The sequence below is a fragment of the Trachurus japonicus genome, chromosome 22, assembly GCF_045865225.1.
Source record: "Trachurus japonicus isolate A0001 chromosome 22, Traja_1.0".
NCBI lineage: Eukaryota > Metazoa > Chordata > Actinopteri > Carangiformes > Carangidae > Trachurus > Trachurus japonicus.
Genome location: NC_140928.1, coordinates 12105019 through 12132598, shown reverse-complemented (window position 1 = coordinate 12132598; position 27580 = coordinate 12105019). Strand labels below are relative to the sequence as shown.

The 27580-nt window shown below is 41.3% G+C and overlaps 3 protein-coding genes across 5 annotated transcripts; all 3 read right to left on the bottom strand.

Annotated features, from left to right (window-relative positions):
- Positions 1 to 359: 359 nt before the first annotated feature.
- Positions 360 to 13475, bottom strand: usp40 (ubiquitin specific peptidase 40). Of its 3 annotated transcripts, none has more exons than XM_085766780.1 (31): positions 12649 to 13475; positions 12454 to 12521; positions 11960 to 12073; positions 10995 to 11159; positions 10690 to 10836; positions 10341 to 10484; positions 10035 to 10163; positions 9828 to 9944; positions 9603 to 9710; positions 9280 to 9480; positions 8986 to 9124; positions 8734 to 8815; positions 8470 to 8638; positions 8278 to 8362; positions 7268 to 7338; positions 6783 to 7192; positions 6538 to 6697; positions 6382 to 6442; positions 5141 to 5194; positions 4809 to 4897; positions 4548 to 4634; positions 4419 to 4455; positions 4225 to 4289; positions 3870 to 3944; positions 3588 to 3785; positions 3349 to 3467; positions 3185 to 3250; positions 2860 to 3070; positions 2507 to 2602; positions 2309 to 2403; positions 360 to 2106 (listed from the first exon to the last, which is right to left on the bottom strand). In XM_085766780.1, exons 1-31 carry the CDS (start codon positions 12851 to 12853, stop codon positions 1998 to 2000), a joined length of 3876 nt encoding a protein of 1291 aa, XP_085622906.1. In that variant the 5' UTR covers positions 12854 to 13475; the 3' UTR covers positions 360 to 1997. The 3 variants fall into 3 exon arrangements, with proteins under 3 accessions (XP_085622906.1, XP_085622907.1, XP_085622908.1); XM_085766781.1 differs by having other exon boundaries at positions 8986 to 9121; positions 12649 to 13452; XM_085766782.1 differs by having other exon boundaries at positions 5141 to 5188; positions 12649 to 13077.
- A 1095-nt stretch (positions 13476 to 14570) lies between these two features.
- Positions 14571 to 21721, bottom strand: LOC146963621 (thrombospondin-type laminin G domain and EAR repeat-containing protein-like). Its single transcript, XM_085767053.1, has 13 exons — positions 21346 to 21721; positions 20310 to 20533; positions 19479 to 19828; positions 18974 to 19064; positions 18719 to 18875; positions 18489 to 18620; positions 18328 to 18398; positions 17505 to 17666; positions 17202 to 17409; positions 16879 to 17111; positions 15268 to 15446; positions 15055 to 15156; positions 14571 to 14778 (listed from the first exon to the last, which is right to left on the bottom strand). Exons 1-13 carry the CDS (start codon positions 21428 to 21430, stop codon positions 14625 to 14627), a joined length of 2148 nt encoding a protein of 715 aa, XP_085623179.1. The 5' UTR covers positions 21431 to 21721; the 3' UTR covers positions 14571 to 14624.
- Positions 21722 to 23567: 1846 nt separating this feature from the next.
- On the bottom strand, positions 23568 to 27406 carry LOC146963620 (small ubiquitin-related modifier 3). The gene is made up of 4 exons (XM_085766705.1): positions 27255 to 27406; positions 26220 to 26348; positions 25975 to 26046; positions 23568 to 25828 (listed from the first exon to the last, which is right to left on the bottom strand). Exons 1-4 carry the CDS (start codon positions 27273 to 27275, stop codon positions 25766 to 25768), a joined length of 285 nt encoding a protein of 94 aa, XP_085622831.1. The 5' UTR covers positions 27276 to 27406; the 3' UTR covers positions 23568 to 25765.
- Positions 27407 to 27580: the final 174 nt, after the last annotated feature.

Here is a 27580-nt window from a genome sequence, read left to right as displayed (position 1 = left end):
CATCATAAATTGACATGTGTCCCATGCTCCATAAAGCAGAAAGCAACCAGACTCACCTTCCACGTGTAACACAGCCTACAGAAACCTGTGAGCTGATTGGCTGCTCTCAGATATTGACATGGAGCATAATCAGAGGGGGTGGTGTGGCTTTAGGTAGCCTACTTCAACCTGCAAAGAAAATATAATAACTAGAAAAATTAAATAATTACCACTTTTGTCACCTTTCATTCATAGCTGACATTTCTATTCATAAAGCCACATCATCAACAGGGATACATAATGGACAAAGCGACAAATGCATGTGATATAAAATGTTGCAACTGACAATTTAAGACTAATTAACACAACATCAGTGGCAGTTACTGTATACATAGCTTTATTGTTGATAAAATACTTTCTGCAGATACAATCTGACACGGATACAAACAGATGTCCACTGTCATAATTCAGCAGATCAGTCCTTATCAATAACACCAAAGATGTAATCATCAAATAACACTTGTAAATGATACATGATACAAAATTAAATTTCACTATTGCTGAGTATATTGTAGAGTTTATGCATCTGCTTCAAACAAATTAAAAAAAAATCTATTTGTAAATTCTTGGCACAGATAAAGGCCAGATTAACACATGAAGCAGCATAGAAAATATTTTATAACAAAAATCAAATCCTCCCAAAAAGAGAAAAAAAGACATCACAATTCATACAGTAACACAATTAATTTGTCACTTTCTTCAAATAAGTTATCTAAAGGATTATTTTTAGCTCCCTGAAGTTCACATATAGTGCATGCAAACAAAACATTAAACCAGGGACCTTTAGTTTTACATAATCAAGGAGAGAAAGCTGAGGAAAACTAATTGATCAGGCATCATAAATGGTTATGTAACACAATGGTATTTCCGCTCCATACAGTTATTCTGAAATGTAATTTCACACCCAAAGTGTTAAGAATACTGTGTCACTGTCTAAAATCTTGAACTGTAGTTTACTGTCGTAGAGCAGCAGGGCAACAGCTGAGGGTTTGGGAAATTAAAAATTAAACTGGAAAATAAAACTTAAACATTAAACAGGGCAGCAGAGGTAGAGTGAGAGAGGCAGAGAGTGAGGTAGGGAGGAGAGAGCAGCACTGTGGCGTCTCTGTGTTAAGGCCTGTCCCTCCTCTCCCTTGTCAACCTAAAATAAGCCCATTTACAGAGCCCATGATCCAGGTAATGGTTTTTGTTCATGGCGCACAGTGATGGGTTTATTATAAAAACGTGTCAATTCTTGTACAACCAGTTACCTTGTACATCACAACAGGACTCAATGTTGATGGTTGATTCCCTACTGCGGTGGCTTGTTGTACTGGAAATTTGGTTGACAAGAATTTAAAAGCCACTGGCTCGTGGCTACTGCAGTAGATATTTCACCCTGATTGCTACAGTTCAACCACAGCAGTGTTTGAGATAGAAACTCCAGTTCGCACAAGCTCCAATGCAAGTTTGTGACAGCCAAAGAAATACTTGCAGTATAAAGGTTAGAAATGAGCTTCTGGTGGATACAGCAAAGGTTGTGCTTTCTTCACATCTCCCTCAGAAAAGATAAAAAAAAGGAAAAAAAAAAGAGGATATGTGTGGCAGTTGTCAATTTGAGCATATGTACAGAGAGGCCGAGACAAATATGGGAAATTCAATTTTTAAAAAAAAGTTATTTTGCATAGAAATAATGCAAATCAATCAGTACAGTCAGCCATTACAAAACAGCAAATCAAAGTGCTAAAGATGAAATTCTCCCACTTCTTTTGTCAATATTAAATCATCAGAGGGGAACCAGAAAATAATTTAAGGTTTGATTTTGTCAGGTTTAAAAAATTTGTAAAGAAAAAAAAATGGCACAAGACTTATGTCATGTGGATTGTCCTAACTGCAACTTGGCATCTGTGTGCGTGGGTGACACGGGTGTAGTTTCACAGGTAGTCCTGATTTGTCCATACACCTGTGGGAGCCGGGTGCTATCTGAACTCGCCGACACTTATCGACAGCGCCACCTCTGGCTTCCTGGATTTGGTCTGTCCACCCTTCTTCTGCGGTTCAGCAGCATCAGAGCCTGCAGGGTCCGCTCTATACATGAAACAAGGAATGAAACTTGAATACAATGAATTTTATGTTAAAAACAAGAATAATCAGACCAAACTGACACTGCTATGGGTTACTCCAGAAAATAAATGTTGTAAAGGATTTTAAGCAGCATCTATAACGCCACAATCACAGTTATTACACAAAATAACAAGTGTTTTCCCGTCTGAAAGTAAAAACATCTCACCCTTTCCTGTTTTGCTCTGCATGCTCTCTGAGCCTCTGCTGGCCCTGCTCGTCCTGCTCCGTGATGAAGTGCCTGTTGTTGTCAATCAAAAGATTCTGAAAAGAAAAAAAAAATATATAACCAATTGAGCATTTATCCCACAAAAAACAAACTAATTTTATTTTAGAAACAAAACTGACTACTGGGTTTAACCAATACCTTGATGCCGATTGTGTCACCGTCTTTGAGGTGGAAAGGTGCTCCAAGAAGTGACTCTGTTCTCTTCTTCTTTTTCTTTTTGGAAACCTGCTGGCTCTGAAAGTAAAAAGACACAAGGCCATATTATCAATTGGTAATAAAATACAAAGATTTTTTAATATTTTCTTGTCTTATCAAATAATGAAATGATGAATTCAATGATAAAGGTCAGATCTCTTATTATCAACCATACTTTATGCAGTCAGCAACGTTCTCTTGTATTCTTCTCCTTTTACCAATTCCCAAACTTAATTACTGAGCAGCAAAGTAGTAAAGTGACACAAATAAATCCACATAAAAAACTATTCCCTTACCCAGTTTGATATTTCCTCCCATGTGTGTTTGTCAGGCTGGTGCTTGGCCAACAGCAGAGAGTCAGGAGAGAGGCCAAAGTGTGCAGCCAGACAGGTGCGTAGACAGCGAGGTGAAGAATCACGGGATGCGTCCCAAACCAGCTCCTCTGGCGGGTAGTAACACCTCTCCCCTGGTACTCCCATCTTTACATTCAGCAACACCTCCTTGGGTCTAACGGGGAGAGGAAATAAGGGATGAAAATAATATTACAAATGCAAGTGAAAGTAAAGACTTTAAGGATTTAAAGTTTGCATCATCAGAAATTAGTTAAACCGTAAATCTTACCCAAGATCCTCCTCTTTCAGCAGCTGTTGCACACAAAGATCTGTACCACTGGTGAGCTTCAATTTCCTGATCACAAAACAACAAAACAAACAAAAAATTAGTCAGGACTCAAACTTCTTACATCTGGCCTGATGAAAATAATCTGATCAATTTCTAAAAACTACCTGAGTGTTAGTTGTTGTCCTCTGAGGATTCGTGCCAGCCTGCGTCCCTCCATCTGCCACACACGCATGAAGGCAGTGGTTGGTATGCACACACTTTGGAGAGCAGGCAGCGTCAACACCTGATACAGAGTTTGACAGTAGAAGCAAAAGGAAACATTTAGTAGAGGAAAGATGCCAACAATTGTTGCAGGGACAGCACAACTTTTGATATTATTAACTTCATCATAAACAAAATCTACCTGAGTCTTGAGATCCTCCAACGTGGCTTCGTCCGATATCTCCACCTGCCCTACACTTCTCAGGTCCACCATGTTGCCGCCACAAAGAGGAGGTGGGTGAGTATCTGTTTCAACCTCCTCAGCGTGTCCATTTTTTAGGTAATAAATATCTGCTTCCATGTTTTTGGGATCCAGCCATATGGATAATTTAAGAAAACCCTGATGGAAAGAGACAAAAATGACTAAGCAGAGAGGAAAGCTATGATAAGTTGTCACTTACAGACCAAAAAAACACTGGAGTACCTTTGGAGGAAGTTGTCCCTCCGTGACAACTAATGTGTCTCCACTGCTTATCTTCAGCTCTGACAGACAAGCATCCTGACAATAAAAAGGTGCAGTTAACATGTGGACTGACATACAAGTAGAAAAACAAGGGACGAAATCATATACCAGTACAAACATTTTATATTTGCCTTTTAAGTTTAACTTTTAACTACAACTGTTAGGTGATCTAGAGACAAATAATCAGCAACTTTTTATAAAATCAACAAATTATTAGCTGCCTTTTGTGTCTTTAATATTCTTACATTTTAAACTGCTGGTCAGATAATACAGAAAAGAATAATCTACACATTCACAATTAAAGAAAGCCACTCACCTCATCCATAAGTGGCTCTCCAACCTCTTCACACCAATCAAGCCTCCTCAAGTGCCAACAGGTACCTGCAATGATGCATTTAAATTACGTTACCAACCAAATACTGCAGCTATATATAATATCTGTTATATATTACAGATTATAGATTATAAATTACACACACTTTGGGAAACAGGGAAAAAAAGTGGTATTACCATCTAGTCCGACAGCATCCAGCATTGCCTTTAGACACTGTAAATAACAATATCATTAAATACAATTAATATTAATTTAAAAAAGCATACAAACTCTTTAAGTAGGCACATTAGATTTTTCTTCCTCACCTCTTTGACAGTACAAGATGCTTCAATGATTATGTCCATCTCCATGCCAGCAGAGGGCGCTGCACCCACAGAAAAATGCAAGAAAACCTGCAACAGAGGGAAACACAAATATTCAAATGGCCCATAACTCCTTCACTTGATTCATTTTAAAGTGTAGTGTGGGATACTTAACTGGCACTTAAATGTTCTGTAACTTTCACCTGTGCAGCTGCAAACAGGCTACAAAGGATTCATTGAAGATTTCAAATAAAAAAGACACACCTGTGATGCCTTGGGGGCAGTTCCCGGACAGAGAGTGAGCGTGGTCATGAGTCGCACCCCTGCATCCCGAACACTCAACTCTTCACACACTGTCAGGTAAACCAGAGTAACACAACACGAGTGCAGCTCAGTAAATGTTTGCTACTGCTTCAAAGGTCGATGATGAGAAGAGAAATTACAGGCAGGGATAGTACCTTTTAAAATTTAACGAGGGGACAGTGTAAAGGAATGTGCATCTTAATATTTTGATTAAATGAGGGGGATTTCCAGCTTTCGGTTATCTGCACCATTAAAAATCACCCTCAAGGTAACAGTAACAGAAGACGGAGTACCTGGAGGAAGGAGTTTCCCTGTGCAGTCCACCTGCCTCAGACAGAACTCTGCACCTGGTCAGTGAGACAGAAAAACAGCTGAATGAAGCATGCAAACACATACAGAGTGAAAGAACCCAAATGGAAATTTCTTGGAAGCCACTTTTCACAACAGTCATTTAATCTATCAAGTCTTTCAAATACACTTCCAACACCAAGGTTAGGTGATATTTAAGATGCTTATAATGATCAGGGTTTTTTTAGTTGTGGTGTTCATACGTGTTTCTAACCCTCTGGCACCTTTCAATACAGTGTAGTTCAGTGCAATACCACCTCTAACCAAAGTGAACACTCTCATTTCAGATAATGATAAGTTATATAGCATATAAGCAGCCTCTAAAGAACTCATCATAACACATTATAACATCCTTAGGGTGGTTATTTAATAACAATTCAATTACAATTACCCATATAAAAAAGTAGCAGTGGATCATAAAAATGAACTGGAATTAGGGATGCACATGATTAACCGTTTAACCATTAACCGATAACAAGAACTTTGACCAATTAATACTATCGGTTATTTATTTATTTATTTTTATTAGCTCCTTATGTCATCAACTCATTGGGGCGTGTCGACACGTGCAGACTTCCACGAGCCTTCAGTCATATTTCACAGCAAAAAGTTACACAGGAGGACTAACCATATGTGCCATTTATGCAACGCAGTCCCTGTGAAGGAAGGTCAGACAATAAACGTAGCCTACATGGACATAGATGTGCACAGCGCTGCCAAAAAAGAAAGAAAAAAAAGGACGTTGCTGCGGTCTCCAGCCGGTTCACCTGCTGCTCCAAAGATTAGCTGCCAGAGGAGCTCTGCTGTCCCCCTCTTCAGTCTGTATTTGGCTGCACTTTGTATAAAAACAGTTCAACATTGGAAGATCTGACCTCCATCTGAGACAGAGTACAGTGGATCAGCTGTTGTAGCGCATGTGTGTGTATTTTATAACAAAAAAAAATAAAACCATCGGCGATCGCCCCAGGGGGGATTTTAATCTTATCGGTTAACGGTTAATCGGTTAATGAGTGTCGGTTATCGGTCATAAAAGAAATTCAAAATGTGCATCCCTAATTGGAATAGTTTAAGACTTTGGAAAATTCAAACTCAGACTGGGATTCAGCATCTACAATAATACCTGGTTCTTACTAATAAAGGAGGCTTTAGGTGAACATTATGTGTAACACTTCTTCAGGCATCTTACCTGAGGCTGCTTCCTGTAGCTGCAGCTCCTCCAGGGCCCTCTCTTTCACCTCACACAGCAGCTGTAGCAGAGACATGTTAAACAGGAGTAAATGTGTTGAGAGAAAATATGAGAAAGAAGAGGCAGAGCAAAAACAGAAGCATGAATTCTACTCACCATATTTCCTGTGGCTGGGACCTTAATTTTCCTACTCTCCTCCTCCGTTTCCTCCTCTCCTCCAGCTCCTCGTCCTCCGTTTGATCGTAACTCCACCTGAATCCAGCGGCAGTCGGATGGTGTGGTCACAGTGACCACGTCTCCGTTTCGAGTGAACACACTAGACAAAGTTAAGAAGAAGGCTGTAAAATACACAAATAAAGACGCCTAGTATACACACACACGGACAGCGCTGAGGATTTTACCTGCTGTCGAACGACTGCGGCTCCAACACCAACAGCGCGTCTCCATCTTTCAGTGACAGCTCCTTCAGCGTCCGCTGCATGTCATCTGGCGGGAACACCCTCCACCCGCTGGCCCCTCCTCCCTCTCCTGCCCCTTGTTCTCTCCTCTTTCCTCCCTTATGCTCCTGGCACAGCAGACTCTCCTTCGGCTCCCCCAAGGCCACCTTCACCTCCCCGAGTGTCACACCGCCTGCAAACCCTCTCTCCTCCTTTTTAAGTCCTAAACCACCGTTTTCATAACCGCCTCCGCTCTCCTCGCACTCCACCGCGTCCCCGACCTCCTGGTCCATTTCTTCGCCCAAAAAGGGACGGACTACGGTCAGCAGCACAGGCTCCCACTCTGCTCCGGTCAAGACGGTCGCACCACACACCTGAGAGATAAAAGTTGAGTTAAGCCTGGATCTTGACATTGGAGTGAGTTTGTGAAGGACTGTGCTTTTCTTCACCTCTCTCCCGTTCCACACAAACAAGTCAGAGTTTGTGTAGATGCCTGCGCTGTAGAGGGAGACGTTGTCATCTGAAAAGAGAAACACAAAAAAGACATTACAGAGATGTACAAAATGTTAACATTTACTGTCCTCTTGAGGTATTTGGTTTAATATAGGGATGCAAACGGGTCAGGACCAAAAAAGAGAGGAACTGGGGGGGGCTCACCATTAACAAATAAGTACATTACAATATCACGGAAAAGTCAATTTCCAGTAGTTCAACCCCAACCAAGTATTGAGTGCATATAGATGGACATAGTTTTCAGAAGGCCAACATTTCTAGATTAAAAATGCTTTAAAAAAAAAAAAAAAATCTTTTGCAATATTTCCATTTTGGAGATACTGAATTTTAGGTCTTCACTGAATGTTAGTCATAATTATTACTATTAAAATAAACTGAATAAATAAAGACATGGGATGTTTCATTCAGTGTGTAATGGACATATAGGCCTATATAATGTGTTAGTTTCACTTTAACTGAACACATTCTACATGGCGGAGGCGACGTCTCTCCACTCAGGGCTTCCTTCACCTCTGAAACGGGGCAGAGCTCCGTGGAAACACCTGCCTGACACAGCAACGTATAGGGAACCGTGCATGTCCGCGGTGCACAGCTCCACGGACACGGGGGGAAAACGGCGTCGCCGTCGCACCGACTGCACGCGGCTACGCGCCGCTTTGGGTAACGAGCGCGCACGTCGCGCGTCTACATTGGTGGTCGGCTGTTATAATCAGAGACCATGAATGAGTTCGCCTCAGTTTCACGTGATTGTCACTGTCAGCCTGTTAGAAAAACATTTTACTGACCCCAGCTGAGACGCTGAGACACTGAGACCCCCCCCCCCCCCCACCCTCCCAAAAACAATAACTCTTCGGATCTGAACGAGTCACACAAGTCACCTAATTGGTCATGAAAAAAGCGAGTTTCGCTTTTCGGCGCGCTGTTTGCATCCCTGTTAATATCTCACCTGTAAGAGTGTTGTAAAGGTGGAGACCAGCTGGAAAACTCTTTGCCACAGTTAAAGCCATATCCCCTTCCCAAAGTTCCTGCATCTGAATGGACAGATTTCACAAACACACAGGTTATTTCTGATGTTTTTTGTTTTTTTTTGTCAGGATTTCAAAACACAGTTAAGTGTGATTTTTGGGAATGAAGTTACCTGGTAAATGGCTAATCGCAGATCTCCTATGGTCTTTCGACGGTCGAAACTGAGGGTGGTGCTCACATGCTCTTTGTCAGCTGGCCGCAGGGCTCCATTTTCAAGCCTATAAGACGGTGCCAGATGCAGACGCAACTCCACTGTGTTGTTGGTGGCTTCGAACTTCTCACTGGAATAGAAATAATACAGATTAATAACAATGTTTCTTTTAAAAAAAGGTGAGGTGTAATGTGATAATAGTTTAATATTTCAATGTTTCTTCACCGCATCTGTTGCATTTTGATGTTCTCCTCCTCAGCCTTCTGGATGAGATGAGAGGGAACTTTATACTGTGGATTGTTCAGAGCTGAAAAAAATAAATTGTGAATATGAATCACCTTATTGCTAAAACTCGTAATATTATTAATCTTACCAGGGCAAATGGTTAGTAGGCCATTTCTTTCTACGTGAACCCACTCAACCCAGCTGAGCAGATATAAAGTTTCCATTACAAATGAAAAACGTGGTGTCCGTTACCTTCGGTGGGCCTGTGCAGCTGTGTTTTTCTGTAGAACAGCATGTACGCGCTTTCTTTGCCTTGGAACTGCTTCTCTATGTCAGACTCCCTGATGGAGGTCACTGCGGAGTCATTAAGGTCAAACCAGTGGCTACCCTGCTGATAGACAGGAAGAAACACCGTGAGAAACAGGCACGAAGAAAAGCAATCACAAGATGTCCACGAGGAAACTAGATTGAAAATATTTTTACAAAAAGCTTTAAAAGTGTAATTTTAAACCCTGAATCCCGCTACAGTGTGACTTGCTCTTGTACCTCTGGTTCAGGTTCTGGTTTCTGGTTTGGTCTTTGCTCTTGTTCAGCCGCTCCGGGGTCTGAAGCTGTTGAAGGATCAGAGTTAGCGGTCTGCTCTGCAGGGTCAGGGGGCTCAGTCACAGGGCTCGGCAGGTTTGCCTTCAGTGCTACTCTGGTACCACCGGACACCAACATGAACACATCACTGTGGGACTGCAGGAACTGCATCAGAAGAGAAAGAGGAGCTTAAAAACAGAGATCAAATGAGAAAACTAGGCCAGACAAAGAAACGTTAGACCAAAGGAATCAATCAATCACTAGCAAAACAAAAATAACAATAATACCTTTCCTATGGGACCGTAATGTTTTCTGAACTTTTTGCTCCAGGATGAACCGATCTTGTCCATGAGTTTCTGGCCCAGCTGGTCTATCAGGACACTTTTTGATGAATCCTTGAAGATGGGAAATGAACAGCACTCTGTTAGTTCACAACCCGACACAGAAACTAGAAATGCTGCATCCTAAGGACTAAATTTAGAAAGAAAAAAAAAGTGTTGTTGTTGCAGTACCTGGGCAATTATAGCAGTGAGGACAGACAAAGGGTCGTCTTCTTGCAGTTTTGGCTCACACACTTCCTTGGCTTCCTCTTTGACTTTCCTCTGACTTTTAGGTTTGCAGTCCTCCTCCTGACAACAACACAGACACAGAGATGATGCTGAATGAATAATAATCAACTCATTTATACTAAAATGTGTGTTTTTTTTGTTTTTTCTCACCGGTGGCTCCCACTGGCCGAGCTGGTCAATGTCCCTGATATAAACGTGGTAATGGCCACCATAGCAGCCTCCTTTATGGATGATCACAGAGAACAGGTCGTAAGAGTAATCAGAGTCATCTCCATCAGTCTGGAATACAACAAAAAGAAAAAAAAACACACACAGTAGTTAACATCTCTGGACATCTTATTGCCACCAAGACTTCTAACATAAAGACTGAAAAAAACACAATTATTAAGAAAGAGGTTCAGTTAATTGTGTAATCTGATTAAAAGTGAGTTCAGAGTGTTAAAATGTGTCTGGTACCTGTTCACAAAATGGCCGTAAGTTGATAGTGCGGGGAAAGCTGTAGCGTCCTGTCTCCTTGTAGCGCTCACATTTGGCAAAGTCAAAGCTGAATCTCAGCAGAGACATTGTCATGAATGGGGGGAGCTTCTTCAGCTTAGCAGACTGAATAATAGTAAAATGAGTAAAGTAAAAAAAACAGGAAGGTCAGAAAGAATAAAAATATATCCATGTTTGATGTTTACAAGAAAAATGTTTATACATTTTTATCTCCTTATTTGTTCAACATGAATTGATATTAGACTATTATTTTTCTACTGTATCGTAACTTCTGTTATTACATTAATACAATCTGAGAGCTGGCACTGACCTTGGCAGCAGTGACCAGCCTGTCACATTGTGCACAGCGGTACAGGTTATTGCCCTCAAACAACTCCTCCTCTACAAACATGTTCCACAAAGCCTCCTCCAGGCTGGATACGCCACAGACACACACCGTGAGGTCCAGGAAGTCCTCCTAAACACACCACAAATAAACATTTACACAAGATCTGGGTTAATAAGTAATAAGTAGTCCTGTAATGCCAGGCGTCAATTATATTCAGTCTTACAATAGACAAAATGTAAAAGCTGCCAGGTCAGTGAAGCAGAGGGGCCCCACACACACACACACACCTGTCTCTGGCTGACATTTCCACACTCCTTGCAGACAATGCTATTGACAATGGTCCCATGGTAAAGCCGGTGAATAAATGTGCTACCAGTGGTGCCCACAAGAGAGTGCTCCAAGGCACTGAACAGGATTCGGTTCAGCTCTTGTACATCGTGTTGATTTGTCCCCTGAAAGAGGAGAAGAGCAGAAAAAAGGATCAAATTAGGGACAGAAAGGTATATGCTGCATCTTAAGTCTATGTACCAACAGAATACAGTATGATTTTGTGTAGTATTGTTTTTGTTATGGAACATTACAATATACTTCACAGAAAAATATCATGCAAGAACCTCTCAACATCAATATCACAGAAAAAAGGTGAGATTCTCTGATGACTCAATATTTAAATTAATGTTTTCTACAATGACACCAACTGATGCAAAGTAGCTTTTAAATTAATTTAAAACACACATATTGATTGTACTGAGTATAGCTTTGTTAATTCTGTCATGTTATCATTAACTCGAAATACATAGATGTCAAAACTCTATAAAATGTTGTGGTAGGGGATCAGGGCACAACATGTCACTCTTTACTTTGAACCCAACATTAACATCCGACACTGCGACTTTTCAACATTTCATCTAATATGTGCACAGTCACTCTCTTCTCCCCCGACTCGGGCTTAGGTTACGCTTTCAGTTTCGATCGTTTTAGAGCTCTGGTTAAAGTCTGTGAATGTGCATAAACTGTCAAATCTCTCCCTGTTTCCTTCTTAATTTATTCGTTTTACAAAAACGCCTTGATACAAAATCAAATCCTAATCAAACCGTTGACCTGACCACTATTAAGTATGTCTGAAAATCAAATGTCAGCACGTATTTCCTGATAAGACTTGGAGGGTAAATGAACCATGGACATAAGAAAGCGTAACCTGAGCCTCCTTTTCTCCTTCTCTCACACACACACACAGTTAATGGGACCAGACCTCGCTGCTGTTCCAGCCAAAGCTGTCCGTGAGGTCGGCAGTGGTGGCGCTCTGCTGGTCCACCAGCAACAGACGGGCGAACAGCCTCTGGAGCTCCAGTGGGATCACTCTGACCTACAGGAAAGAAGAGGAAACTCCATTACCTGCTTCAAAAGACACACATAACAGGTGCATCTCGATAAATTAGAATATCACAGAAAAGTTTATTTATGTAGGTAATTCATTTTAAAAAGTAAAACTAATACATTATATAGATCCATTACACACAGAATGAAACATTTCACCAAGACCAATGAAAAAAAGCATTATTAATGTTATTAATGGAAATGTTGACCTTCGGAAAAGTATGTCTCTATATGCACTCTATACTTGGTTGGGGCTATTTGACTACATGGAAATGGACTTTTCAATGATATTCTAATCTAATGTATTGAGATGCACCTGTATAATCAGATCAATGCTTACACCTATAATTGGCATCTTGCAATTCTTACTTTGGCTCCTGGTTTCTCCTTGTCTTCCAGGGATCCTAACTCCTCTGGCCCCAGACTGAAAAGCTCCTCTGCAAGGACACACACACACACACACAATTAATTAATCATAAAGCAAACAGAATAAATAGTTAAATGTTTACTTAAGTTAACTACTGGTGGTGGACCTCTAAAAACGAAAGAGACACCTGTCCATACCTCTGAACTCTGGGGTGAACAGCAGGGTCTGCAGCAGAGAGTTCAGGTAGCAGGTCCCTCCCTGGTTCTTGATGCCGCACAGATTGGCTCTTCCTCGGGCTGGAGGTGGCTCGTCTCCCGCCTTGGAGACTCTCCCTTTGGAGGAGGAGGTGGTGGAGGAGGAGAAGCCTTCCTCCTCATCTTCTTCGAACAGATTCCCAAACATGCCGCGTTGAGTTGAAGTATTTTTGAACTCAGTTTTCTCTCAGTTATGCCGCCGGGGACTCACTCAGCAGCAGCAGCAGCAGCCTCGCAGTAGTTTAGTCAAGTGTGTGATAGGATAGCACATCCGCTGTGGGTCCTCTTGCTATCTCATCTTGGTCTTGCCGAGCTCTCTGTTGACAATGGCCGGGCTCACTCTGAAATAAGAGGACTTCACGGGACTGAACATATCGACTATAAAACCGGATGTATGTATTTGCCTTAAGGCTTCGCAGTTCTTCTGTCGTTCACCGAGCTTCACACACAAAATCAATGGCAGGACATTGATGATGAGCGGCCTGACAGCTCAGCGAAAAAAACGTGGAGAAAAAAAAAATCTGGTTGTCGGTAACGTCAACCGTCAATGTATGTAACTATGTCTACCTGGGGAAAAAAACAAACAGCGTCTTTATATCCGAACACCGAGGACTGGTTTAGGTTAAATGTTACTCGAAGTAGTTTCTGACAGCGGCTCTTTGTTCCTCTGTCGGTCTAATAACGGATAAAAAACGAAACGTAAATACAAATATCGTCGGTGAACAGTAGGCAGCCATGTTTCTTCCTAGCAGAGAATGCAGCGGTGCATTGTGGTACTTGTAGTCACACGTACACGTAAATGAATATAATTCAATACATCTCCTTCACATTTTTGCCTGACCGGTGTATAATAGCCTGAGTATTTCAGTCCTTTGTAATCTCTGCAGATTTTGGGTCTGTCATGTGAAACAGCATCAAGATATGTACCGCTATAAAAAAAATAAAAAAATAAAAAAAATACCCATAATGCCACTCTGGGATATTACAAAAGGATCATGGGATTTGTAGTGTGACAGCAGCAAAACATGCCAAACAGTTGTGCCTAGTGGTTTTGTTCCCATGGAGGATAGAAAAGGCAAAAACAATTCTTGTATTGCATATAAGTCTTGTTTATTGTGATTTCAATAATTTACTTTAACCTTTACTCTCTCTCTCTCTCTCTCTCTCTCTCTCTCACACACACACACACACACACGCACACGCACACAGATGTAAATGTATAAATTCATGCAGTCAAAGGCAACAAAAAAAAGAAAAGAAAAAAACATAATCAGTCTTTTTGAGTGAACACATTCCAGTTGACAAACAATGTTAAATATTTTCATTATAAAATGCTTTTATGGAAATACAGGAATCCTACAGAGACTGTTCATTCATTTCTTAAACATCACACAACACTCTGAAATGTATTTTCTTTTAATTTTACTAATTGGTTTATCTGTTAAAATATATTTTCAGTAGATAAAATTGTGTCTCCCCCACATGATGGTCTGAATGGGGTTTTTAAACTGTCTCCACACAGCAAGAATATAATATAGCACCACAAAATAATGTTTTAATCATATGTCAATGTAACTCAGATTAAATATAAATATTTACCCTAAAGAATATCAATAACATTCTTCAAAATCCACCGTGTGCAATTTCTGTATAGCTGTTGAACGCAGCTATCAGGTTGTTACCGAACAAATGATTCCCAGAAATAACATTAAGGACATTGCTTCAATGATTGTTACAATGCTGACAGTACATAATTGAGATTGACCCTGAAATTGTGCACAGGCACAGTTTTGTGAATGCACACATATATTTCAAGCATTATTGTAAGCATTTCTAACTCAAACACACATGCATGCACGCACACACACACACACACACGCACACACACATACACATACACATGCACATGCTCTTCTTGCCTAATAGGTTTTCAGCTTGAACACTTTGGACAGAGGTGCTTTGGCACTGGAGTAGATCAGATATGACTCTCCTTTAAAGCTGAAAAACTCCCAGTCACTGCATCCAATGGTTGGGAGCCAATGGACAGGAACAAAGCCTTCATATCCCTTCCATCTAAAAACAAACAGAGGAAGAGCAGTCAAATCAAAGGTCCATTTGCATCAGCATAAAAATAGCTCTATCAAAAAATAGCTGTGGGTTACTTATAGTTCCTAATGAATCTTCACCTGTCAAAAGTGCTGCTGTTCTTTCTCTACTCTTGCTCACAGGAAGAAAATAAATCTACATTACAAATGTTTCTGAGATGATTTCAGCAGTTAAATTACACAGCAGTCAGTCTACAGGTGAATTATTTCACTCTGGGAGGGGTGTTGTTGACAAGATGACTACCTGTAGAGAATGCTGTTGAGTGAATAGGATTCTCCGTTAAAGGAATTAGCAACAACCAGAAAATGTTCCTCCCCGAGGGTGAAGAACTCCCAGTCCACGGCACTGGAGACACAGAAAGGTATGTGGTGATTATAAAAGGGTGAAATGTCACGAAGTGTTCTTGTTGTGTACACATGTGTCTGTGTATAATGCTTGCACAGATGTGTAGCCTACCTGTAGGTGACAATATCCTGGAAGCGGACAAACAGCTGTTCGTTCATGTCCAGTTCATAGATAGTGGAGTTGATGGCATATCGACTCGGCCCATTTCCATGGAGTCTGTGACCATTGGCAACAACCAGGAAGACTCTGCTGCCGATCTGAAACATTTCCCAGTCTGTGGCGCAAAACGTCTGGTTTGACAATAGTAAAGAAAACACAGAGTGAGTTTGACAGAAGTCTGAATAAACATGATGAGAAGTAAACAGCTTTATGATGATGTTTGGCAACCATGGTTGTCACCATTTCATGTTTAGCATGCTCTTCTTATTAGCAAGCAAAACAAATGCAGCTGAAGCTCCTGAGAATGTCATTAGTTTTGTATTTGGTTGTAAAATATTTCACCATTTAAAGATTTGGCCTGCTAGCACTGCAGTCAAAGTCAAGTGGATCACCAAGTCATAGCAACATCTTGAGAGGAGTATCACTGCTGTGTGCAGGTCCGTCCAATAGTTCTTGTGACATTTACTCTCAAAGGACAAATGTCAAACTTCTGGTAGCGTTAGGGGAAAAGTCAGAGAACCAACAAAGTCTATGGGACATAAAATATGTGCTATGAATACCTCTGCACACATTTTTGAGAAACTATCCAGTAGATAGAGAGATTTCACCAGATAAGTGAAAACTTTGATCTGTTCATGACATAAGAGATTCAGAGAGGGGCTCTTTCAAAGTTATTATAAGGGGACCTGAAAGTTTAAATGAAATTTCAAGGCATTCATCCCATTGTTTAGAGATATCATTTGAAGTTACAAATGTAAACACCCTGGTGGCACTACAGAGAAACTCACAGAACCAGCAAAGTCAGTAGGATTTATCATTGTGGACCATGCATGCAGCATGTCTAAAATATCATGTTGAGCTGTTTCAGGCTGCACCAATGTGGTGGTCCAACCAACTGACGGTCTGACAGACTGACATTGCATCTACGCAGCCACAGTGTTATCGTGACTTAAAAGGTGTCCAAATGATGTTTTCTTTCTAACTCAATGATTTTGGGTGATTAATTTCCACTTGCCCCAGGGTGTTCTTGTGAACCCTTGTATCCAGCTGTGGAGTTTCCCTAAATCACACATCTCACATCTTATGGTTTCTCATGTGACTATCAATGTGTCAACGCTCTTTCCTCAAATGTGGCTAGATTCAAATATATGATTCACTATCAGTTTACATGTCAAAGCATTGCTATTGCTGAGGCAAATCATGGCAAACCACAGGCTCTATTTTTGGCTCTGTCTTAAATGCTTAGACACGCCCATTACTTTCTGCCCCATCTCTCTTTTCATTCACCCTTTATCTCTCTCTCTGTTTCTAGTTCCTTCCTTCTGTGTGTACAGACAAGATAGATGTTTTTTCATATTCATATCAAAGATACAGATCTCATCAGAGGAAATCAAAGTCCAGCTGGGGAGAAAATGAATGGTATGGAAATCATGCGGTGAAATGCTACATTTGAGTTTTAATTTCCACCTACGCTCAAACATCCAAATTAACTCTGTATTGCGGTGTGGAGCCAAACATCTGGAGCTGAGGGATTATTCACCATGTGTGATGTTCACCACATACCTTGATTGTCTGGAACACCTGGAAATTTCCATTGACCCAAATATAGATGACAGAGTCTACAGAAGTGGTCACTCCATCAAAAGCATTTGCAACCACCAGGAAGTGGTATGGTCCGACACTGAAGAATTCCCAGTCGTAGGCCCCTGAGGTCTGCAACATCTGGTGAACCTCAAAAGACTTTGTCGACCTGTTCCACTTGTATATCACACTGTCTATGGTGTGATTATTATTACCTGTAAAAAAAAAAATCAGATGGCAGGATTTAATGCAGGTAATCTAGAAGATAACAAATGGTAATATGATCGATATATACTAGTTTTTACCTTTTCTATGATTGGCCACAGCAAGATAGTTTTGTTGGTTGATGTTAAAGGCCTCCCAGTCTCTGGCACAGTAGGTCTGCAGGGTCCTAAACCGCACAAACTTTTTTCTTTTCTTGCTCCACTTGTAAATCACTGAAATGTCCATCTCTGACTCTTTGTTAAACTGACTTTGTGGCCCTCCCCCAGAGTTGGACACCACCAGATATACCTAGATCAAAAACAAGACAGAGGGGATAGCAAGTCAAAGCTCATTTCAACTGTAAAGTCACCACTCCGATGCTTTTTATTTCCATTTCTTCATACTTTCTTTCCCATGTTAAAGTGTCTCCAAACCAGGGCTTCGTGGGTGGTGATGTTCTGGTAGAGCTTGAATCCTGACTGGGTCCACAGATACACAGCAGAACCAAAAGCTTTGGAGCGGTGAGCCATTGCAGCCATGAGACCCATGCCAGGTACTTGGAAAATCTGGAGATTTGATAAAACGAAAAGGAAAGTAGACACCAAAATATTAAACTTATATTGTTTAAAAAATATCTAATTGAGTGACTGAAAACTACCTGAGATTTCTAAGCTAAAATCAAATAAACCAATAATGGAATAGCAAGAGAGAAGAGGATCAATCGCAGTCAACCAAGATTGCCAAGACAATATCATTACATTCAGTTGGCAGACACTTTTACCCCAAAGCAGTTCATAATAAATGCAATAAATGGTAGTTCCAAAAGTAATTGTATCTTCCTAACTTGGGAGTGTATTCAAGGGATATCAGAACAACAGGGGAGCATGATACAAATGATCTCCCAAACAGGATTTGGCAGCAGTGGTTTCCGACCCTTTTTAGACACGTCAACACAAGCAATTTCTGTTTCTGTTCTCTTTCTGTTCAAGTGAAGAGGTTAAAACCATACAGTATTTCAAGAGGAAACCATTTTTTATATTAAACATAATCCATTTTATTCTGATTTCTTATTTTGGTCATTATCAAATCAATCCATCTCATAACTCTGTGTTGTGTCCCTTACAAACTGGTCTCCCAAAGGAAAGATGTTTCTTGTCTGGTCTGCCATGGGTTACCTCAAGTATTAGTATAGTGTCATTTGTCATTTGTGAATAAGTTGATGAATACCTCCACATCATGTGTCTCTGAGCTGGTGGTTAGGACTTGATGCTCCAACACATAATCCAGTCTTTTGTGATCTGTGTAGATGGAGAAAGGTGAGAATTTCATCAATGTTTGATCTAAATGAAGAAGACATTTTCTCATCTCGGTTGATGTGCAGTTCTCACCCTCTAGCACAGTGATCCACACTGCACCGTCACAGAGGTAGAGGCCTTTCTTGAGCGGATTGAACCACAACTGGCCTTTTTGCAGCTCTGAGCACACGTGCGCCAACCCCACCGACACTGGCTCCTCCATTTCTGTCAGTACGTGATCAAAGCAGGCAAGAGTTAAAGAGGCATGAAAGGAGAGAGACCATACATACAGTATCAAATGCCTTGTAAAAAATGCAATTTACCGTAAGAAGTGAGACGGTTGTCCCCCTCCCTACCCATGACAGGCAGGTCTAAGAGAAGCGGTGGGACCGACAGAGCTGCCAGTTGGGGGTCTGAGGAGGGGCAGATCTGACGCGTGGCATCCAGACCTGGTACCAGAACCAGCTGTCGTAGCAGGCCCTGTACATGGGCAGCAGATAAGATAGCAAGTTTTTTTTTTTACAATGTTAGGCAGCTTATTTCATATTAATGTAATTAAAGTTAATTACATGACTTACTGAAAATAAGCCTTTCCATCTCCCCCGACTGCCAATATGGAATCTGGATCCCTGAATGTTCAGGTCTGAAGGGAAAGGCGTGGAGGGAACGCTGTATGACATAAAAAGATATAATTATTTCTAATAGCTGGAGTAAGTTGTTTTTCTTCTGTAAATGAACATGAAGCATGTGTAATTAAAGTAGCCTCTCACATTCTTCTGATGTCGTCTGAGACAGAGAAGTATGCTACATGAATTGTATTGTATAAGTACTGTATGGGTGCTGCTGATATTCCTCCTTTCTATGTGCCAGAGGGAGTTTCCACTAAAAACCATCTATCACATACTGTCAGGCCACTATGATATGGCTGCAGGGGCGAGAGCAGATTTGGAGCAGTGCCATTGTATTGTGGTGAAGGATCTACTATCCCTCAGGGGGATTGAGAGGGAACAGGAAGAGAGGACGGCGGGAGGCAGACAGTCGACAGACAGAAGCACTCAGGAAGAACAAAAAGGAGAAACTTACATTTCCACTGGTGAGTTACAGTCCACTGTGAGCCTCACTCCACTGCCCACGGTTAAAACTAGAGTGTGCCACTGGTTATCAGCCAGCTGGGTGCCTCGAAACACCCAGTGCTCCACGACCCCTCCGTGACCTTTGAAGAGGAAGTGCAGATATTTTCTCGAAAACCTGAGTCCCAGGATGATCCGTTCACGATCCTCATTGTTTTTGCCGTGCTTCTCCTCTCCGTCTTGTTCGTCTCCACTGTCTCCATTCGTCTTTTTTTTGCTTTCCAAAACATCTCCTTTGTCGTTGTCCACGGCTCCTTTCTCCACTGTTTTTGGATCCATCAGGGAAAATATGTATTCATTCCTCTGTGTGACAAACAGGAAAAACTTTCAGGCACATTGTATTTGACATGAAAATAACAAAATATATTAAAAATATATTTTGAAGTATTTGTACTTAGAGGTACAGAGATTAGTCGATTGAAATGACATTTTCCTTTACAATGAGGCATTAGTTTGATAACCAAGTATTTGTTTTGTGTATTTTAATATTTTGAAGTCAGTAATACCTTTAGTTTTTATATGAATTATGAGAATAATCTTGAGATCAATCAATAATGAAAATTGCATGGTTGCATGGTTCAATTTAATGTTACTTTTTTCTTCTCATCTACATTTCTGAGGTAAATGCACGTTTTACTTCACTACTCATTTGCGGTTACTTTCCAGATTGAGAGTTATTCTATTCAATCTTAAAAGAAGCCTATAAGCTTCACTTATTTACTTATATCAGTGTTCATACTGTTTTACTTGTCGATTTTTAAAATCATAAGTGCTTCTTGCTCACCGTGGATGCAGCATGGGTGACTTTTAGGGTCACAACAATGGAGAATTCCTTTGGGAAGAGGTCACAATTCACCAGCAGCTGGGAGGAGGGGAAGCTCATGGAGGTATGAGGGCTGGAGAAATGTACACCCCTCACTCCTCCAGCCTGCTTCATTTGCACCCCGGGCACGAGTTTGGAGGGGTCCCTCTCGAGGACAAAAGACAGGAGATCCAGAGGGAGCAAGTCTGCAGACAATAAGGAAAAGAAGAGGTCAGAGGGATTGTTTCGAGTTACTGACGCAAATGGGGATGTGCTGTAAACCAGTGGGTCCTAACCTGAGGGCCGGGACCCCCTGAAGAGGTCGCAAACTAAATCTGAGAGTCCTGAGATGATTAGTGTTTTTTTTTTCTTCTTCAATTCACTTCCACAAAGGGATTAGTTGAATAATAGAAATAAATCAGTGGTGCACTCTGATAATCTTTCATAAAATACCAAGATTCCTGTTTCTAATGTGACCGTTTGCTGCTGTCAAGTAATATTTTCAAGAAGTTACTGGAATATTTAACAGTGTAGTATTGTACAGTGTAGTATCAAGTACTTTTACCTAAGTAAAGAATCTGCACACTTCTCCCACTTCTGCCCATTGATTAATATCTATCATATTAAACCAAGGCGTCACAAACAGACAACTGCTACTAACTAATAAATCAGTGAATGACACAGTGTGCTGGAGTCCCCCGATGTGTGAGAAATAGCCCTGGGTGGCAGTGGAGCTATAGGAGGTCTGTAGTAGTATAGTAGTGGAATCCTAACCACATCCAATGTCTGTACATGTTTGTGGATGTTAATTTAATACTGCACGTAATCCTTAATACACAAGCTCTCCCACTGTGCTGTAAGCTCATGCAGACAGTTGGAATTATCCAGAAGAATTTCAGCTGCAGGGGTTTCCCAGGTGTTTAGATGAAACGGTAAATCACAGAATAATCATTAGCATTGTGTATGTTGAAATGGGCTGAGGTCGGAGAGATATAACAGAATCAGAAAGGCACAATACCTGTACAGTGTCTCCATGTGTCTGTGGTGGTGCTGGTGACCCTGAACCCCAGGAGAAGGAGCTGCACAAATATGAGCGATGACATTACAAAGCGCCTCTTTGCTTCAGTTGCCAGTCGATACGAATGTCTCCATGATGAAGGTAACTCTCAGTGTTTTTGCTCCCTTTGTCTCTATCTCAAGTGACAACACACTCCAGACGACTGTGTGTTGTTCATGTTGACCCAACTGAGCATTTTGAGATGGTCCAGCAGCCCCAAAGAAAAATGTCTACCCTGCAGACTCTGTAGAAAACCATCAAAGCGTTACTAAGCTTCACATGCACTTCAATAGCAGGAGTAGTAGGTCTGTGCTTGGAGAGAAATCCATTCATCTGTGTGGAGAATCCTGCACCTGCAACTCCTTTTAAACACCGGAGCCATGCAAATCACTAAACAGCCCGTCACTCATCCTCCCACAACCACCTCTGATGACACAGAGCTGCCAGAGGGGTGAGCTGCTCCATTGTGTGTGTCTCTGTGTGTGTGTGCATGCTCACTTATGACAGACAAGCAGGCAGACAGAATATTTTAATGTAATAGTATTGAAAATATGTCAAAAGAGAAATTCCTCCAGACATGCAGTCAATGAAAGAGGCCTTAGCAGACATCATTTCTTCTTTTTCATTAAAAGGCAACCTAAAAAAAAGAAAACAAACAAAGAAAACGAGAGAACATCTGTGACCTCTGGTCCACTAATGCATAGGTGGATATGAGCTGAGCTATTATCATATTAGCTGTTATCCCATAGTTTATTACCAGAGAAACCAAGGTATGTGCACGACCTCAGCTGTGATATTAAAGTCTCAAATCTGGTTGTTTTCCTAAAAGATTTGCAAATATTACTCAGTGAAAATGTAATGAAGCCTCTCCACGGTGAAATCAAATGCCAAATGGACACAAGTACTTATTTGAAATTAGGCAAATATATTGTTTAATTATACAAACACTGCAATGGAGTGCTAGGAGGATCCAGTGCACAGTCTCAGTAGCTCTCAGACTTGTAATTGTGGGATCACTGAACAATTTAATCGTTAATAACAACTTGAGATTGTATTTGTCCTTTGGTTTGTTGGTTACTAGGCACTTGCTAAATAATCAAATTGTGTTTTCAGAGACAGCGGCGTCTCAGATTGTCTCAGATCTCTTTGAATCCTCTCATCCACCGACCGGCATATTTACAAGGCAAATGCTCTCTGTCTCTCTTCCTCTCACCCACATTAATAACATAGACTACACACAGACCAGGACACAAGATACCAACTTTAACTCATTCTTCTTTTCCTCTATCCAGTCATTAATCTTTCTTCCTTCCAGGCACGACAAGGAGTGGGTGTTTCGTTCTCTTGTGTGGTTTTCAGATGGATCTGTTTCGATGCAGAGAGGTTGATGTAGATTGGCGCGCAGTTTTCCTTATTCCTGGTTTGACTCATCAGTCACAGTTCAATCTTATCACTGTTTCAGTTATACTGAATGGAACCATTCAGTCACTTTATCAGATAAGATCTGAGATTTTAGCACATAGCCTCAAATGATGCAGGACAACTTGGAAGTAAAACTGAAAAAAAAAAATTAATCTGATATTATTTAGTATATGAGCATGCATTTTATTTTCACTGCTCTCAGTTTGGTCTTTAAATTAAGCCAAAGTATATCAGACTTTCAGGACCAGGGTCAAAACTGTGTACGTTTCTACATGTTCATGCATTATGTTGGACTGAATCTGTGTTTTTGTTTGTTTTGGGCATAGTGGATGTTTATACAAGTCTGTGGTGAGTATGGTTTTAAAAGGCACAATTAACTCAAACCAGAAGTCTTATGTCATAACGGCTCAGTGGCACCACCTACTGTCCTCTACAGTTAGTCTGCTATTCAGGCCGCATGACTCCAGTCAAGTGCTTCACATACATTTATAGAAGGCTGGGACACAGGAGGAATTGAAACCTTATCTTGCATACCAGGCCATATGCCAACTAAATATAATTCAGTGACAGTCATGCTCTTACAAGTGGCAGTATATTTTAATTCATAGGATCAATACAACAGATAGGGGAAAAACATGGATGAAACACAGCTTTGTTACTTTTTACCTCCCTCTACAACCTAAAGAAACCCTCAGGGATAATTGTAAAATATGTAACAATGGTCAAAATTAGTCAAAAATAATGAAGCTTCAGGCAGCAAATCTGAGTACCAAACTATATTTATTGTATACAGTAGTAAAAGACCACAAACAATGTACAAATCAGTAGAGAAACAAATAACATGACAAGACTTGGGCCCTGTTCTTCAAACATACATACAAAGTGTAGCTCATGTTAGCGACTTGGTGGCAGGCTGATTTGTTTGACTCGATAACTGTGCTCCAACCACATATGGGAAAATATCTGCAAGATTAAAACATTAAATCCATGAGGCCAGTTACAGCTCCTCAGATACTGTCACCTCAAGAAAAGGAACCAGTCGGTATTACAAATGTAGGTGCTTTAGTGGTATGGTATCTTTATTTCCTTTCTTCTCAATTACATTGGATTTATTTTGTTGTACTTTTTATAGTATGTTTGACTATTTGACTTAAAAAACCTCTTCAGCTGTAACAATACTGATGGATTGGTGCTTTTTAAGAAAGGTGCAGCTTTATGTGAAAGTAAAACTGGCAAGTTAAAAAAAAAAAAAAAAAAAGGTTGTGAGCGATCCAACTCATGATGCAGGAGCTTGCGCTTTTACAGGTTTCGAGCTCAGAGACAAACTGTCACATTTATCCTGAACTGAAAAATCCAAGCTCATGTCATGTCAGACCATCAATCAAAACGAAGCCAACTTGGTTATCCATGTATGAAGAACAGGGCCTTGTGGGTACAGAACACTTATCTCCCAAACTCCATCAGTTGACCTCCCTGCCCTCCCAATATGCAAACGGCATAACTTAACTGCAAAATATGAGACATTCATCACCACTTGCGATAGTTTCAGTTTTCAAAACTGCACTTGGTTGGAAAGAAATGGCCTGCAACGTCTGCCTTATGCACATCAAAACATAACCTCAACAGGTGACAAAGTGGAGAAAAGTGTTCTCAAAATGCATGACAAACGCATATCCTTGCTCAAACTGGAGGCTCCTTCAATGCTCGTCTGGAATCAGCTGTCCCATCGGCCTACATTCGCAAGGACAATACAGAGATGACACAACTGACCCCAAAGCAACACTATGGAAGCATCTCCCAGTCACTGCCACCCACAGCCCAACCTGAAAACCCACAAGCAGAGCAGCCTGTAAAGTATACCATACGGACTGATCATTGGCCCACTTGTTCAGAAAGCAGGGAAAGACAACGAAAGTTGTGTATTCCACATCAAGAGATCATCTTTACACAGCCACACCCCGACAACCTCCGAGTAAGGATGCAGCAGAGTGGTGTGAATTAGATTTCCCTCCCCGATGACTGAACAGGAGATGACTGAATATTAGTCTGTATGGCAGAAAGACCCTGAAGAATCTTCCTCAATTAGTAGCAGTCAAAGAAGCAAATAACATTAATGAAATACAAACTCCCTTAAAATCTTGACAGTTCTGACCTTATAGTTTGCATTAAGAGTGATCCAAGTACAGCAAATATGAAACAGAAGTTCGGTCTTTGGAGTATTGGTCCAAGCCCCACAACATTTATCTAACATCCACTCTGATACTTCTGTACAGAAAAAGAAAAAACAATCCCAATCCCTCGGGTGTCAATTCTTAAAAGAAAAAAAAAAATTACAAAAAACATTGCAGAACTCTTTAGCAAAAGCACCTAAAAGGCAGAGAGAATTAAAATACATTTTTGACAGAAGAGCAGGAGTCACTGGTCAGACAAAAACACACAAGAGAGCGAAGTGAAATGGAAGGCGGGTGTGTATTAAGTTCAGATCGTGCTTCCATTTCAAAAACCATTTTCATTCCCACTGACTGTGAACCGTGGGCAAAAAAATCTTGCAGAGCCCTGAATTCAACCCCGCTGGATGAAAACCGTGACAAACTAATACTAAGCTTTCACTGGAGAGTGAACGAGAAGCACTGACAAACCAGGAGCAGCTGTGGCGCACTGTTGGTCCAATCACAGCCTGCAGTGCCAGAAGGAAATTGTTGTCCTGATTGGCGAGCAGACTGTCGACACACACAAAAGTTCAGTCCTGGCTGAGACAGCACATAAACAGCTGAGGAGCCGCCCCTCCCACACCTGACGAAAAACCATGACAGACATCTTTAAACTTAAGTAATAATAATAATAATAATAATTAATAATAATAATAATAATAGGCTGAGAAGGGCAATGAAGAGGGGAGGGACAGTGAAGGTGGCTGAGGGTGTGGTCTGAGGGTGGCCGTCAATGAGGTGGGGAGGACTTAGCAGAGCCCGCCCGTCTGCTGCTGGAAAACATCTATGGTGTCTTCATCCTCCATCTCCAGCTGTGGGGAGCAGAGGGTCAAAGGTCCCAGTTAGTAAATGTAAACAATAACCAGTGATGCAAGAGTTAAATGTAAGAAATAATCATTTAAGGCTATTATTTCTCTAGTGTATTCATATTATGGTGAATAGATCATAGTGTCTTTACCTGTGCAGGTGTATCCGTCTCATTGATGGGCTGGCCATCAAACCTGAACCTGATCTGCCTTATTGAAAGACCCTGCAGGGAGCAAGACAACAGGCATGAAGAGCACGTGCAGAGGATTTTTCGTACAGGAATAGCAAAGTGAAGCATGGAGAGGCTGGATGCAGGGAATTACAGCAAATCCACGATAATTACACATTGCTGGAGAGGAGGAAATTTAAAAGCTGTCATTAGCACTATGGGCTCACCTGTCGTTCACAGTACGCCTTCATTAGTTTGCTGAGTGGTGTGTGTCTCTTGATTTTGAACTGGACCACCGACCCATCTTGCCCCGCAACCTTGAGGTTGATGTGGTCGTTCTCGGTCTTCACTCCCTCCTGCAGAGACACAAGCAATGAAAAACAGGAGTTAAAGCAGCAGGTTAACCAGAGTCACACAGATAAAACAAACATTAAAGAGATTCAAACTAAAGTCATATGCACATTACAGGTGAGAGCACTGCTTTCAAGAGACACAAACCAGCCAAGTAAGTTACCAACCAGACTGCAAGCTACACACAGTCTGTCACTTTACAAGTAATTTCACAATAAAAGACCCATGCAGTATGGTGAAGGAATAATGTGGCACCACTTTGCTAATACTTTAACCAAACCAAAACTTGCATGGAGACGTAGGCCGGTTACAATATGTTGCTTCCCGGGCAGTCACAGACTGAGCGCTAACATTAGCATGATTAGCTCCAGGCTAAGTGTTCAGCACGCCAGCCTTTAGCAGCCGGCTAACGCTGCTAGCTGTTTTTGTTTTGTTGTGTTGTGCAGTGGCCAAAAACTGGCGAGGACCCGTTCACAGCAGCAAATACAACACGGCGGTATTAGTTTTTTTTTAATTAGTGCGTCACCTTCTTTAGCGCCTCTTTGTAAGCTGCTGCAGCTGCGGCATTTGCTGCGTTGCGGACATAACGTGGTCCCGTTTCGACAAAGAAAAAAAAAATCCGCAAATGACAATCATGCTGTAAATTGACATTTCTGCCCACAATCTTCGAGGCCCTCGTTAATGGGACAAAAACCTTTGTGATTTCCGTCCGCTGCTTGTCGCATAAGCGCATCTAAATGTAAATCTCGATGTGCGGGTTCTCATTCATTTGCGAAACAAACACTGCGCCGATTCAGAGAAACGTGCAAACCAAGGCCATTTTAGATTGCACATCTCAAGAGATGGTTTGGCAGGAGCTCGGCTGAGCCTCCGCTGTAAAACCCAGAGCTATGAGAGCTTTGATATCTTACCTTTGGTTTTTCCTCTGACATCTCGGCTGGTTTTTGTGTCACGGTTTTTTCAGAATAATCGGTTAATTGCGGGTTGTTGAGAGTCTCTGCCGCCTTCGCTCCTCTCGTCTCCTCCACCGCTGACGGGCGCGCGCTTAGAACCGCAGTCGCAGATAAACGATTGGACGCGAGGGGACCACGTGACGCATAAATCGCGGGAGCGCTGACACGGGGGCGCGCACCAATGTAAAATCCTCGGTCACGCGAGCTGAAGAATTGAATCCATGAACCTGTATGAAAAAAACTCTTAATTGTAATGTATTTGTAGGAAATATAAACCACATTTA

What these genes read in the sequence shown, in the direction of transcription:
- usp40 (XM_085766780.1), bottom strand. Translation starts at nt 12,853, where the DNA reads ATGTTTGGGAATCTGTTCGAAGAAGATGAGGAGGAAGGCTTCTCCTCC. An exon ending in AACCAGAACCTGAACCAGAG is followed by an intron (nt 9,125 to 9,279) that starts GTACAAGAGCAA and finishes CCTGTCTATCAG; the next exon opens with CAGGGTAGCCACTGGTTTGA. An exon ending in CCTTTACAACACTCTTACAG is followed by an intron (nt 7,339 to 8,277) that starts GTGAGATATTAA and finishes TTCTCTTTTCAG; the next exon opens with ATGACAACGTCTCCCTCTAC.
- LOC146963621 (XM_085767053.1), bottom strand. Translation starts at nt 21,430, where the DNA reads ATGTCATCGCTCATATTTGTGCAGCTCCTTCTCCTGGGGTTCAGGGTC. An exon ending in AGGTGTTCCAGACAATCAAG is followed by an intron (nt 15,447 to 16,878) that starts GTATGTGGTGAA and finishes TTGTCAAACCAG; the next exon opens with ACGTTTTGCGCCACAGACTG. An exon ending in CAGGATATTGTCACCTACAG is followed by an intron (nt 15,157 to 15,267) that starts GTAGGCTACACA and finishes CTGTGTCTCCAG; the next exon opens with TGCCGTGGACTGGGAGTTCT.
- LOC146963620 (XM_085766705.1), bottom strand. Translation starts at nt 27,275, where the DNA reads ATGTCAGAGGAAAAACCAAAG. An exon ending in TGTCAGAGGAAAAACCAAAG is followed by an intron (nt 26,349 to 27,254) that starts GTAAGATATCAA and finishes GTGTCTCTGCAG; the next exon opens with GAGGGAGTGAAGACCGAGAA. An exon ending in AGACGGATACACCTGCACAG is followed by an intron (nt 25,829 to 25,974) that starts GTAAAGACACTA and finishes TGCTCCCCACAG; the next exon opens with CTGGAGATGGAGGATGAAGA.